The sequence below is a fragment of the Salmo trutta genome, chromosome 35 (assembly GCF_901001165.1).
Source record: "Salmo trutta chromosome 35, fSalTru1.1, whole genome shotgun sequence".
Classification (NCBI taxonomy): domain Eukaryota; kingdom Metazoa; phylum Chordata; class Actinopteri; order Salmoniformes; family Salmonidae; genus Salmo; species Salmo trutta.
Genome location: NC_042991.1, coordinates 10,099,565 through 10,114,545, shown reverse-complemented (window position 1 = coordinate 10,114,545; position 14,981 = coordinate 10,099,565). Strand labels below are relative to the sequence as shown.

At 41.7% G+C, this 14,981-nt stretch overlaps 1 protein-coding gene across 1 annotated transcript in view; it reads left to right on the top strand.

The window, feature by feature from the left end:
* The window catches only part of ptger2b (prostaglandin E receptor 2b (subtype EP2)), a 38,941-nt gene extending 23,960 nt beyond the window's left edge, over nt 1-14,981 (top strand). Inside the window, exon 2 of the mRNA XM_029733267.1 lies at nt 14,147-14,981. Coding sequence (XP_029589127.1) covers nt 14,147-14,224 — 78 coding nt within the window. The 3' untranslated portion in view covers nt 14,225-14,981. The remainder of the gene's footprint in view (nt 1-14,146) is intronic.

Sequence of the window (14,981 nt, the reverse complement as noted above, 5' to 3'; positions counted from 1 at the left end):
AAGTGCTGCACAGATTCTAAGGACTTTGTCCATTTTGTGTGTCAGGTTGATGGGAACAGTCTGGGAGAGGATTTTTGAACACCTTGTGTGTCGTTTGATAACTCTCTCAACATGTATACGCCCATTAGCTATCCTTCTCGTGCTTGTGACGTCCTCGTCAGACAGCTGGCCTCCTTTCTGAGTGAAGGCTGGTATGGCAAGGTTTACCTTTGTCTCATACATCTGCCTCCATATGCAGGAGAAATTAACATAATGAGTCCACATGGAGCAATGACAACCAAATACTTGATAGTATTGCTGGAATAATAGTGGCTGTATGACCTCCCTATGGAATCGATATTGTGTGCTTTCTGAAGAGTGGTTTCATAGCAGTCGATGATGCATGTAGTGTTTTGGAACTTCTCTTTAAAGCACTGAGGCATTGTGTTCTGGATTGTCTCCCTCGGCAGTCCTAGAATGTAGATCCTCATGTGCTCCTCCATTGTGTCAATCCAGTAGGAACAGATTCTGCTCACTACTCCCTGGGACACAGCAAAGCCTTCAGCAAGATCACCTGGAGTAGATTCAGCTTCAGCTTCATAAAGGTTATCAGTATTTGATCAGTGATATGCATTTTGAAGTTAGCCGAGTAGAATTTCTTCAGAAATTCTACATGGTCAAAGAAAACACTAAGGCCAGCATACAACACTGAGCTAGTGTCATTCTTCAGGATGGTATGGGTCAATGGCTCTGCACTACCACATTGGGCGGCAGGGTAGCCTAGTGGTTAGAGTGTTGGATTAGTAACTGAAAGGTTGCAAGTTTGAATCCCTGAGCTGACAAGGTACAAATCTGTTGTTCTCCCCCCAAACAAGGCAGTTAACCCACTGTTCCTAGGCTGTCATTGAAAATAAGAATTTGTTCTTAACTGACTTGCCTAGTAAAATAAAATTGGGTTTGTTTGTGGCAGGTGGGCTTGTTGACTGGTTCTCTTGACATGTAGCTGTGATCAGTCAGTGCTGGGACCTCCCATTGAGTATCAGCATCTTTATGCTGCATTGGCACTCAGATCAGACTCTGCATCATCACAGTTGTCTTCATCTGTCAAGCAAACATAAGAGAGTCCACAAATTTTACAAAACAAAAATACACAGACAGCCTACTGGTCATGGTTAGGTTGAACATTTAATATTTAACATTGAACATTTAAGAATTTAGCTAGTTAGACATTTCATGAGCATCACCAGCAATGATGGGGATATCATGGCATTGGGGAGATATTGTCAGACAGAAGTTGTTGGATAGCTAACAATGTAGGGACTAACTAGCTAGGCTAGTTAGCTAGCACACTGTATCAGATGGGCTGCCCCCAAGCCAGCTAGCTAAGTGAATACAGTATGTATCTAGTTTCTATATGTTAGGACTTAGGAGTGGCTACCTACTACTAACATAGTTAGCTAAGCTAGCAAATGTCTGCCTGATTCAGAACACCCCATCTGCGACGATAGCTAGCGAGCAGCAGCTAGCTAATGTTACGCCCCTGAAAAAGGGGAGAAATAATCACGAGTGTGATATGATATTGTTTCCTCACTGAGAACTTTTACTGCAAATCATTTTACCAAAGTAACACATTTTACAAAAGTAACACATTTTACAAAACAACAGATCTACAGGAAAGAGCTAGTGTTGTAGGGTACAAGGCTTATTCAAGTCACAACAGTACACTGTAATTCACTGAAACATACACTAATTTCAATATAACTGTCAAGCACAAAGCTTTAACTCAGTAAACCATAACTCAATTTATCAACAGTCAATAAAGTGTTTGAAAAACCATTATACAAATAACACCGCAAAATATCTTATTAACAACGCACATGTTCATTCACGATCGACATAAAATGGCAGCTACTCTCAGTACGAAGCTAGCCTTCGCTGCAACCGAGCAGGGCTCATATTACTCTCTGCAAACTTAACTCTAACTTCCTCAAGATGTTACTAAGACACACCTTAAACACTCTTGACATGTTAGCGAGTTATTACATTTAAATGAATCTGTTTTATCATCAATAACGTACCTGAAAAAGGGGAGAAATAATCACGAGTGTGATACGGTATTGTTTCCTCACTGAGAACTTTTACTGCAATAAGGAAAAGACCGCGATTTCCCCGCGAACTTGGGTGGAGACCAGAGCAATCGATCTCAGGCTCATAGATTAAGAGCATTTAGCAGAACACAGATTAACACTTTTCCCCTTCAATTAGGCACCACAAAATAAAGTAATCAATAACGTTTACACATTCCTTTTACAATTCTTACCCTTTGTACGCTTGATGGATTTGAACTTTTTAACACAATTATATGAATGTTATCAATCTCTATCAACTAATACAGAATGCATGATCTTTTTAACCTTAGATGTTTTAAGATCCTCACATACTATGAACGTACTAATACTTTTTAATGTATAACAGGCTATGAGTATTTCCTTTAACCTGTCACACTAACAGCTACAGTACCTGTATTTGTTGATGTCCTGTTGAGACGTCGCCATCTGGTCTGTACTGGAGCAAAATTGCCCAACCACTTCTCAGTGAAAGGATGCTCTTCAGTCGGCCTCTTGTCCACGAAGTGACAGGAACACAAGCACGGTTTAGTGGTTTCTTCAAGTTCAATGCTTTGAGCCAAAGCCGAAGAGACTCCTTCTCCTTAGGAGGTGGGTACAAATCAAAAGGTGCCTCACAACTGCTCTCCAATCTGAAAAAAGTTTGGTGGTCAAAACCCTCCTGCTCTATGAACAGCTTCGGTTTCTGCCAGTTATTGTGGAATCCCCTTACCAAACATAAAATGCCCGTTTTGCGTGAATCCATGTTTGGGAAGTTGTGAGAAGCGATAGCGAGTTAGTTATTTCCATTGAAGATTAGGTGAATAAGGTCTGATATACCACGGCTGTCAGCCAAATCCACATTCAGGGTTCGAACCACCCACTTCCTTATCTAATTTAGACCATGTCATTGTTGAATACTCGTTTCTGATTGGCTTGAAGGGAATTCTAGAGTGTGCATTATTTCCCTATAACGCATGGTATATCTGAAAGGTAGAATTCAATGGCTATAGTTCATTCTTACATGTTCTATGTTTGAGCTGCTTTTGAAAGCAAAAGTACAATTGAAAACGTTATTGCAGTGTTGTATTAAATGTTCATATAGCAAGCTAGGACTGATGGTTTGGTTAGCTAACTAGCAAGTCTATTTCTTTGGTTACCAAGGCAACTAATGTAGATATCTAGTAAACTTGCTAGCTACTTCAGTGGATGTTGAACACATTTCTACCTGCAAATGACACCCAACGCACCGTCCAGGCACACTCTTGCTCTATGCCTTGCAACTCCATCAACCATCAACCACCATGAGAGGTTGAAAATGACTGTGAATATGCCTGTCAGCTGTTCTGCGCATGCTCTGAGAACGTGCCCTGGAATACCATGTTGTGAGAGCGAGATCACCCAAACCTCTGGGTGGGTGACGGCCCTCACACCCGGCTCGATGTTGTTGTTGTCAAAGTGTGTATAAAATGCGTTGTGGTCGTCTGGTAGAGGCGTCATTGGGCAGATCACGGTTGGGTCTTCCCTTGTAATCCGTAATGGACTGTGGCCCCTGCCACATGCAGCGGGCGTCGGAGCCTGTGTAATATTATTCCTATATTGTCCTTTTGCTCATTTGATTACACTGTGGAGGTTATAGCAGGCCTTTTTGTACTTATTCCTGTCTTCGAGCATAGCATCAGGGTTGTCTACGATAGCTTTGTGTGCGGTAGCCCTGTTCTTTAGTTTGGCGCCAACCTCTTGGTGTCATCAAGGCCAGAAGAACCTTTGTATAAAATCAGCATTTCCATTAGTATTGAACAGGAACATAAAGTCTATCAAATGTGTACTGTAACAACTGTGTAGCCCAGGGTTTCCCAAACTCGGTCCTCAGGACCCCAAGGGGTGCACATTTTGGTTTTTGCCCTCGTACGACAGATTCAGAACATTGGTCTTCACCAAGTTTACTGGATGCGCTGCTTAATTCTAACTCATCAACCACTTCCGCCATCTTCCCTCCAAGGCAGACTTCCTCTCTGGGTGTAACGCAACGGAAAGACTCCGCTGCCTGCAACAAAAACAAAACACCCACGAACATGCAGGCGGGTAAATATACACACGTAAACCGTGTAGCCGCCATAAGGCCTTCTGCATCTGCGGTGGAAGGTGGGCAAGCTACAGCGGTGTTTGTCCCACTGTGAGACATCCTGAATATCTTCTCACGAAAACCACTGTAGCGGCCGAACGGTTTGGCCTAGAAACTAACATGACCACTCAATGGAAAGATGAGACTCTCATGAACACGATGGTATTAGTTAGTTAGTTGCTCTACCACAAGTGTCCTCTGGAGGTAACCCTGAAGGTAACCCATACAAATTAATGGAAGTACGAAGGTAGTTTTGTCCCAACAAAAATAAAGGGTTAAATATGTGTACAAATATATATATATATATTTCCTGAGCTTTCTTATATATCCTAGATATAGGACAGACACTTATAGGACAGACACTTATTCCTTGTGAGATTTTGCTATTTACAAATTAATTATTCAATGCCTTTCTATGAGCTATAAATAATTGCTTTTGATACCTAATGGGGTCCTAAAATTCCAAATCAAATTCATGGTATGACGATCTTTAAACAAAATGTATATGTTAGCTTAGTAGAACACCGCTCCCCGAATGACTTAGACATTTAGAGGTTAAGGTTAGGTCAATGGTTTGGGGAAGGCTTAAAACAAAATTATGAAAAATGTTTGTTTGTGAATTTCACTGGACCATTGAAGTTAGGGAGAGGTTTATCATATTTACTGTAGGTTTAGCTCTAATGCTCCATATGTACTGAATCTCTCCAAATGGTCCTTTATTGATCTACAGAATGAAGAAAACAAGTCAATTATGGCTCCAAGTGCAACAGGATATCAAACTGCATCTCAACAGTACACTTCCAGGAAAGGATGCACAGTCATCTCATAACCAGTCTGGTTGCACTGATAAACAGATTTGGACACGGAGCCCACTTACACTAACAAACATTACGTGTACAGCCCCTAAAAATGTATCACTTTTATAAACAAGGACATAGGATTTTGAAACACATAACTCAGAACTTTATTTTCAAAGGGATCTAAGATTTCCTTGCAGTGATATTGACAGGGACTATCCATGTTCATATCAATTTAATTGGACAGCTCACAGAATGTTGCACGTCTTATGATAATAACAAGGAACAGACAACCACTAGTAAAAACATAATTCCTGAGCCGACATAACTATAAGTGATAGTTTACCGATTTCAGGAATTGTTGGCACAATGCTAATGTTGATAATAGTTAGAGGTTAGCTTATCAAAACCAAAGTGTGGATTGCTATCTTTCTTTGTCCATAGACAAATCATACACAGTTTAGCAGATGTTATAGCGGGTGCAACAAAATCCTTATGTTACTAGCTCCCAACAATGCAGTAAAATGTCAAACAAGTACACAAATAATACAACAACAAAAAAAAATGTATCAAGAAATGTTGGAACGAATACCAAATAGCACTGTAACAGTAATCCCAATGCAATCTATACGTATATACACCGGATTAATTTACACAAGATATACACAGTTGAAGTCGGAAGTTTGCATACACTTAGGTTGGAGTCATTAAAACTCGTTTTTCAACCACTCCACAAATTTCTTGTTAAACCTCTCTTGGGTAGGGGGCAGTATTTTGACGTCCGGATGAAAAGCGTGCCCGTAGTAAACTGCCTGCTACTCCGGCCTGGAAGCTAAGATATGCATATTATTAGTAGATTTGGATAGAAAACACTCTGAAGTTTCTAAAACTGTTTGAATGATGTCTGTGAGTATAACAGAACTCATATGGCAGGCAAAAACCTGAGAAAAAAATCCAACCAGGAAGTGTGGAAATCTGAGGTTTGTAGTTTTGAAGTGATTGCCTATCTAATATACAGTGTCTGTGGGGTCATTTTGCACTTCCTAAGGCTTCCACTAGATGTCAACAGTCTTTAGAACGTTGTTTCATGCTTCTACTGTGAATGGGGTGAGAATAAGAGCGCTTGGAATCAGATGACTGAGAAAATAACATGAGCTCAATCACGCTCGCTCCCGTGAGAGTTAGGTGTGTTCCTTTTCATTTCTGAAGACAAAGGAATCGTCCGGTTGGAATATTATGGAAGATTTATGATAAAAACATCCTAAAGATTGATTCTATACATCATTTGACATGTTTCTACGAACTGTAATATAACTTTTTTGAGTTTTCGTCTGAATTTACTGCGCGAGCACAGTGCATTTGGATTACTCGACTGAACGCGCGAACAAAAGGAGGTATTTGGACATAAATATGGACTTAATCGAAACAAAACAAACATTTATTGTGGAACTGGGATTCCTGGGAGTGCATTCCGATGAAGATCATCAAAGGTAAGTGAATATTTATAATGCTATTTGTGACTTCTGTTGACTCCAAAATGGCGGGTATCTGGATGGCTTGTTTTGATGTCTGAGCGCTGTACTCAGATTATTGCAAAGTTTGCTTTCGCCGTAAAGCTTTTTTGAAATCTGACACAGATTAAGGAGAAGTTTATCTATAATTCTGTGCATAACTTTTGTATCTTTTATCAAAGTTTATGATGAGTATTTCTGTAAATTGATGTGCTCATTCACCGGTGGTTTTGGAGGCAAAACATTTCTGAACATTACACGCCAATGTAAAATGGGGTTTTTGGATATAAATCTGAAATGTATCGAGCAAAACATATATGTATTGTGTAACATGAAGTCCTATGAGTGCCATCTGATGAAGATCATCAAAGGTTAGTGATTCATTTTAGCTGTATTTCTGGTTTTTGTGACGCCTCTCCTTGCTTGGAAAATGGCTGTGTGGTTTTTCTTGTCTAGTTGCTGTCCTAACATAATCTAATGCTATGCTTTCGCCGTAAAGCCTTTTTGAAATCGGACACTGTGGGTGGATTAATGAGAAGATTATCTTTAAAATTGTGTATAATACTTGTATGTGTGAGAAATTTGAATTATGAGATTTTTGTTGTTTTGAATTTGGCGCTCTGCTATTTCACTGGCTGTTGGCGAGGTGGGACGCTACCGTCCCACATACCCTAGAGAGGTTTTAACAAACTATAGTTTTGGCAAATCGGTTAGGACATCTACTTTGTGTGTGACACAAGTCATTTTTCCAACAATTGTTTACAGACAGATTATTTCACTTATAACTCACTGTATCACAATTCCAGTGGGTCAGAAGTTTACATACACTACGTTGACTGTGCCTTTAAACAGCTTGGAAAATTCCAAAAAATGTCATGGCTTTCGAAGCTTCTGATAGGTTAATTGACATCATTTGAGTCAATTGGAGGTGTAACTGTGGATGTATTTCAAGTCCTACCTTCAAACTCAGTGCTTGTGAGGACCTTGTGAAGCTGCTGGAGGAACCAAGTACAAAAGTATCTATATCCACAGTAAAATGAGTCCTATATCAAAATAACCTGAAAGGCCACTCAGCAAGGAAGAAGAAAATCGCCATAAAAAAGCCAGACTACGGTTTGCAACTGAACATGGGGACAAAGATCTTACTTTTTGGAGAAAGGTCCTCTGGTCTGATGAAACAAATATAGAACTGTTTGGCCATAATGACCACCGTTATGTTTGGAGGAAAAAGGGGGAGGCTTGCAAGCCGAAGAACACCATCCCAACTGTGAAGCATGGGGGTGGCAGCATCATGTTGTGGGGGTGCTTTGCTGCAGGAGGGACTGGTGCACTTCACAAAATAGATGGCATCATTAGCAAGGAAAATTATGTGGATATATTGAAGCAACATCTCAAGACATCAGTCAGGAAGTTAAAACTTGGTCACAAATGGGTCTTCCAAATGGACAATGACCCCAAGCATACTTCCAAAGTTGTGGCAAAATGGCTTAAGGACAACAAAGTCAAGGTAATGGAGTGGCCATCACAAAGACCTGACCCCAATCCCATAGAGAATTTGTGGGCTGAACTGAAAAAGTGTGTGAGCAAGGAGGCCTACAAACCTGATTCTGTTACACCAGCTCTGTCAGGAGGAATGGGCCAAAATTCACCCAACTTATTGTGGGAAGCTTGTGGAAGGCTACCTGAAACGTTTGACCCAAGTTAAACAATTGAAAGGGAATGCTACCAAATACTAATTGAGTGTATGTAAACTTCTGACCCACTGGGAATGTGATGAAATAAATAAAAGCTGAAATAAATCATTCTCTCTACTATTATTCTGACATTTCACATTCTTAAAATAAACTGTTGATCCTAACTAACCTAAGACAGGGAATTGTTACTAGGATTAAATGTCAGGAATTGTGAAAAACTGAGTTTAAATGTATTTGGATAAGGTATATGTAAACTTCCGACTTCAACTGTATATCCTACCAACGGGACATCTTATGTTTCACAGAGTCGTGGCTGAACAACGACATAAATAACATACAGCTTGCGGGTTATACACTGTATCAGCAGGATAGAACAGTAGCATCTGGTAAGACAAGGGTCTATGTATATTTGTAAACAACATCTGGTGCACGATATCTAATAAAGTCTCGAGGTTTTGCCCACCCAAGGTAGAGGATCTCATGATAAGCTGTAGACCACACTATTTACCAAGAGAGTTTTCATCTATATTCTTCGTAGCTGTCTATTTACCACCACAAACCGATGCTGGCACTAAGACCGCACTCAATGAGCTTTATACGGCCATAAGCAAACAGGAAAACGCTCATCCAGAGGCGGCGCTCCTAGTGGCCATGGACATTAATGCAGGGAAACCTAAATCCGTTTTACCTCATTTCTACCAGCATGTTAAATGTGCAAACAGAGGGGGAAAAAACTCTAGACCACCTTTACTCCTCACACAGATACACATACAAAGCTCTCCCTCACCCTCCATTTGGCAAATCTGACCATAATTCTATCCTCCTGATTCCTGCTTACAAGCAAAAACTAATGCAGGAAGCACCAGTGACTCGGTCAATAAGAAAGTGGTCAGATGAAGTAGATGCTAAGCTACAGGACTGTTTTGTTAGCACAGACTGCAATATGTTCCGGGATTCCTCCGATGGCATTGAGGAGTACACCACATCAGTCACCGGCTTCATCAAGAAGTGCATCGATGACGTCATCCCCACAGTGACTGTAAGTACATGATTGGCTGAGAGAAATTGATGATAAAATGATTGCGGGGAGTGTCTTGTTAGATTTCAATGCAGCTTTTGACATTATCGATCATAGTCTGCTGCTGGAAAAATGTATGCGTTATGGCTTTACACTCCGTGCTACAATGTGGATAAAGAGTTACTTGTCTAACAGAACACAGAGGGTGTTCTTTAACGGAAGCCTCTCAAATATAATCTAGTTAGAATCAAGAATTCCTCAGGGCAGCTGTTTAGGCCCCTTGCTTTTTTCAATTTTTACTAACGACATGCCACTGAGTAAAGCCAGAGTGTCTATGTATGCGGATGACTCAAAACTATAAACGTCAGCTACTACAGCGACTGAAATGACTGCAACACTCAACAAAGAGCTGCAGTTAGTTTCAGAGTGGGTGACAAGGAATAAATTAGCCCTAAATATTTATACAACTAAAAGCATTGTATTTGGAATAAAACACTCACTAAACCCTAAACCTCAACTAAATCTTGTAATAAATCACGTGGAAATTGAGCAAGTTGAGATGACTAAACTTGGAGTAATCCTAGATTGTAAACTGTCATGGTCAAAACATATTGATGCAGTAGTAGCTAAGAAGGGGAGAAGTCTGTCTATAATAAAGCGATGCTCTGCCTTTTTAACACTATCAACAAGGCAGGTCCTACAGGCCCTAGTTTTGTCGCACCTTGACTACTGTTCAGTCGTGTGGTCAGGTGCCACAAAAAAGGACTTAGGAAAATTGCAATTGGCTCAGAACAGGGCAGCACAGCTGGCCCTTGGATGAACACAGAGAGCTAATATTAATAATATGCATGTCAATCTCTCCTGGCTGAAAGTGGAGGAGAGATTGACTTCATCACTACTTTTATTTATGAGAGGTATTGACATGTTGAATGCACCGAGCTGTCTGTCTAGACTACTGGCACACAGCCGGACACCCATGCATACCCCACAAGACATGCTACAAGAGGTCTCTTCACAGTCCCCAAGTCCGGAACAGACTATGCGAGGCACACATTACGACATAGAGCCATGACTACATGGAAATCTATTCCACATCAAGTAACTGACGCAAGCAGTAAAATTAGATTTAAAACACACACACACACACACACACACATACACATTATACATACACATGGATTTAGTACTGTAGATATGTGGTAGTGGTGGGGTAGGGGCCTGAGGGCACACAGTGTGTTGGGAAATCTGTGAATGTATTGTAATGTTTTTAAAATGGTATAAGCTGCCTTAATTTTGCTGGACCCCAGGAAGAGTAGCTGCTGCTAAAGCAACAGATAATGGGGATCCATAATAAATACAAATACAAATACATACCCCAACCAGAAGCCATGGATTACAGGCAACATCCGCACTGAGCTAAATGGTAGAGCTGCCGCTTTCAAGGAGCGAGACTCTAACCTGGAAGCATACAAGAAATCCTGCTATGCCCTACAACGAACCATCAAACAGCAAACAGTCAATACAAGACTAAGATCGAATCGTACTACACCGGCTCCGACGCTCGTCGGATGTGGCAGGGCTTGCAAACTATTACAGACTAAAAAGAGAAGCACAGCCGTGAGCTGCCCAGTGGCACGAGCCTACCAGACTAGCTAAATTACTTCTATGCTCGCTTCGAGGCAAGTAACATTAAAACATCCACGAGAGCATCATCTGTTCCGGACGACTGTGTGATCACGCTCTCCATAGCCGATGTGAGTAAGACCTTTAAACAGGTCAACATTCACAAGGCCGCACGGCCAGACGAATTACCAGGATGTGTACTCTGAGCATGCGCTGACCAACTGGCAAGTGTTTTCACTGACATTTTCAAACTCTCTCTGTGTGAGTCTGTAATACCAATATGTTTCAAGCAGACCACTGTAGTCCCTGTGCCCAAGAACACTAAGGTAACCTGCCTTAATGACTACCAACCCGTAGCACTCACGTCTGCAGCCATGAAGTGCTTTGAAATGCCTGTCATGGCCCACATCAGCACCATTATCCCAGAAAACCTAGACCCACCCTCATTTGCATACCGCCCCAACAGATTCACAGATGATGCAGTCTCTATTGCACTCCACAATGCCCTTTCCCACCTGGACAAAAGGAACACCTATGTGAGAATGCTATTCATTGACTACAGCTCAGCGTTCAAGTGCCCTCAAAGCTCATCAATAAGCTAAGGACCCTGGGACTAAACACCTCCATCTGCAACTGGATCCTGGACTTCCTGACGGGCTGCCCCCAGGTGGTAACGGTGGGTAACGACACATCCGCCATGCTGATCCTAAACACGGGGCCCCTCAGGGATGCGTGCTCAGTCCCCTCATGTACTCCCAGTTCACTCATGACTGCACGGCCAGGCACGACCCCAACACCATCATTAAGTTTGCTGATGACACAAGTTTGCTGATCACCGACAACGATGAGACAACCTATAGGGAGGAAGTCAGAGACCTGGCCATGTGGAGCCAGGACAACAACATCTCCCTCAATGCGATACAGACAAAGCAGATGATTGTGGACTACAGGAAAAGGAGGGCCGAGTACGCCCCCATTTTCATCGACAGGGTTGTAGTGGAGCAGTTTGAAAGCTTCAAGTTCCTTGGTGTCCACATCACCAACAAACTATCATGGTCCAAGCACACCAAGACAGTCGTGAAGAGGGCACGGCAAAACCTATTCAGGAGACTGAAAAGATTTGGCATGGGTCCTGACTGGTTGCATCACTGCCTGGTATGGCAACTGTTAAGCGTCCAACCGCAAGGCACTACAGAGGGTAGTGCATACGGCCCAGTACATCACTGGGGCCAAGCTTCCTGCCATCCAGGACCTCTATACCAGGTAGTGTCAGAGGTAGACCCTAAAAACTGTCAGACTCCAGCCACCCTAGTCATAGACTGTTCACTCCGCTACCGCACAGCAAGCGGTATCTAGGTCAAGTCTAGGTCCAAAAGATTTCTCAACAGCTTCTACTCCCAAGCCATAAGACTCAGGAATAGCTAATCAAATGGCTACCCAGACTATTTGCATTGCCCCCCCCCCTCTTTTACGCTGCTGCTATTCTCTGTTTATTATCTATGTATAGTCACTTTAACTCTACCTACATGTACATATTACCTCAATTACCTCGACTAACCGGTGCTCCCGCACATTGACTCTGTACCTGTACCCCATGTACTGTAAATTGAGTGATGTGTGTTGTCATTTGTGTAAAAGGGGTGCTATTTTGTCTCAAAATGTTAAATAGAATTCTATGGGAAATCATTAATTCCTGTTGCTTTTCTCCACGTGAATGTTTTAACAGTATCTAATATTTATTTTTGGGTGATCTGTTTTTTAAGTTATTTTTTATTTGCTGATAATTGCTTCAGGGTTGTTGAGTCTAAGAAAGCTGAAGGATCTGTCCCACTGTTGTTTAATCCTGATTTATATTCGTTTTCAAAGAAGCTTTTCAAATTGTAATTAATCGCTTTGTTGTTTCTGACCCCTCCGCTTTCAACTCACCACCCACCTGGTGATCCATCTTCCCTAATCACAATTCTGCTCCCTTCCCCAGCTATTTAAGCAGCTTGTTTCCCTTCAGTGTTTATGGTGGTGGCATGGGGTGGCCCAATTCCTTTTATTTTCCTTTTGATGTCTGTAGTGTAACCCATAATTTCCCACAGGAATGTTTTTTTTAATGCTTCCGCGTTGAGAATATTAGCAGCATCCAAAGACCATCAGGGGGTTGTTGAGTTGAAGTTTCTGTGGTTGTTGCTTCACTGTCTATCCTCATTCAAATTGCACTGAATGATGGGGTGCCGCCAGAGGGGCGCTGCTAGTGTTGTTTACTCCTTCTCTACATTTGGAGACCAGATGACTCTGGGGTACAACTACACATTATCATCTATGTCTGTGGTTTATTAGACAAAGACATCTCATGAAGTGCTGCTTGCCGTGTTTTCCATTGAAACTTTCCATGCAGAGCACTGTACTATAGCTAATGCAATATGACAGCACAGAGGTTGTTTGAAAAACTAGGGGGGAATACCAGAGCTTGTGGTCAACTAAATCCACAGGATCACGACATAGCCAGGTCCCATTTATCAGTAGGCCTATACCACATCATAGAGATATGATATCTAATCTACAGCATATTCATTTGATCAGATAGCAATGCTCATACGCTGAAGACTTTGTACCTTACTATGTAAGGAAAAACAAGTCAAGAAAAACACTCTTTTTAATAAGAGTTTGTCTATACTTCTAATGTGTTCATCCTGTGAAATGTCTTAGGGGCAAATCACCTGATATTCACAGGTTGGTTGGTCTCCTTCCTCTAACGTGCTTGAACATGTCCAACATTTATTTCACCCTCTAGCTGCCATTAGTGTCCGTTTGACATGTTTCAGAACATAAATATCATACCATACTGTGTTACACAGTACTGCCTTGGGACACTGGACAGCTACACCACAAACTGTAGAATCTCTATCACTAAGTCAAGTCTGTGGTACAACTTCAAAGTAATAGTTATTTCATACAATAACCTTTGAATTGAGATTGAAATGGAATGAATGACTGTAATGGGAAAATGTAAGATTGCTGAAGTTAAGATTTAGTTTGGGCAGTGGTTCCCAAACTGTGTGGTACGTGTTCTTATTTTTGTTGATAGTGTTTGATGCCAGAGAAGTTACTAAAGGTCCAGGTACAAGGAGTTTATTCGTTTATGACTACTGTTGGATGTGATTAAGTACTTTGACTGTTGTGATTGCTTTACTACTGTTTTATTACTCTGTACACAGCTGATGTTTATAACTCTGTAGCAGATGAAGGTCACATATTTGGGTTTCCTGCAAGCCTCTTATAACTTTGCTTCCTCTCCTCTCAAAGAACACAAAATCAGCTGATATCCAGACTAGAAGAGTGTCATTAAACATTCTTCGGGAGAGGTCGAAATGTACACAATAGTTACCCAGAGGAATATGGGTGAGGCTCATCATATTTCCATTTCAGTCAGTGGGAGGGTTTAGTACTTTTGAAATGTATTCCAGGCGAGGGTCATGTCATTTGTAATCAATGAAATGTCATATTGCTCAGGGTTTGAGAATTAATTTATTGTGTGCCCGATGATGCCCCTCATCCCTGATTCTCTGCTGGGCACGCAATATCAAATGTGCCTAGTGTGGTCTCAGTAAAAATATCCATAGCCTGTACCAGCCTTTCTCAAACCCCGGTCCAGGTCCATGGATCGGAGCCGGTCTGTGGAGGAATGCTTGCCTGTCTGCAGCATATTTGTCTTGTGTCACAACCTGATCTGTTTCACCTGTCTTTGTGCTTGTCTCCACCCCCCTCCAGGTGTCGCCCATCTTCCCCATTATCCCCAGTGTATTTATACCTGTGTTCTCTGTTTGTCTGTTGCCAGTTCGTTTTGTTACGTGAAACCTACCAGCCTTTGTCCCCTTGCTCCTGTATGTTCTTGTTCCTGTTTTCTAGTCTTTCCCGGTTTTTACCTTTCTGCCTGACTGCCGTTCTATATTGTGCCACACCTCTCTGGATTATTGACCCCTGCCTGCCCTGACCCTGAGACTGCCTGCCGTTCTGGACCTGTTGCACCCTTTCTGGATTACTGACCTCTGCCTGCCCTTGACCTGTCGTTTGCCTGCCCCTGTACTAGAAATAAACTTTTGTTACTTTGACACTGTTTGCATCTGTGTCATACCTGAAA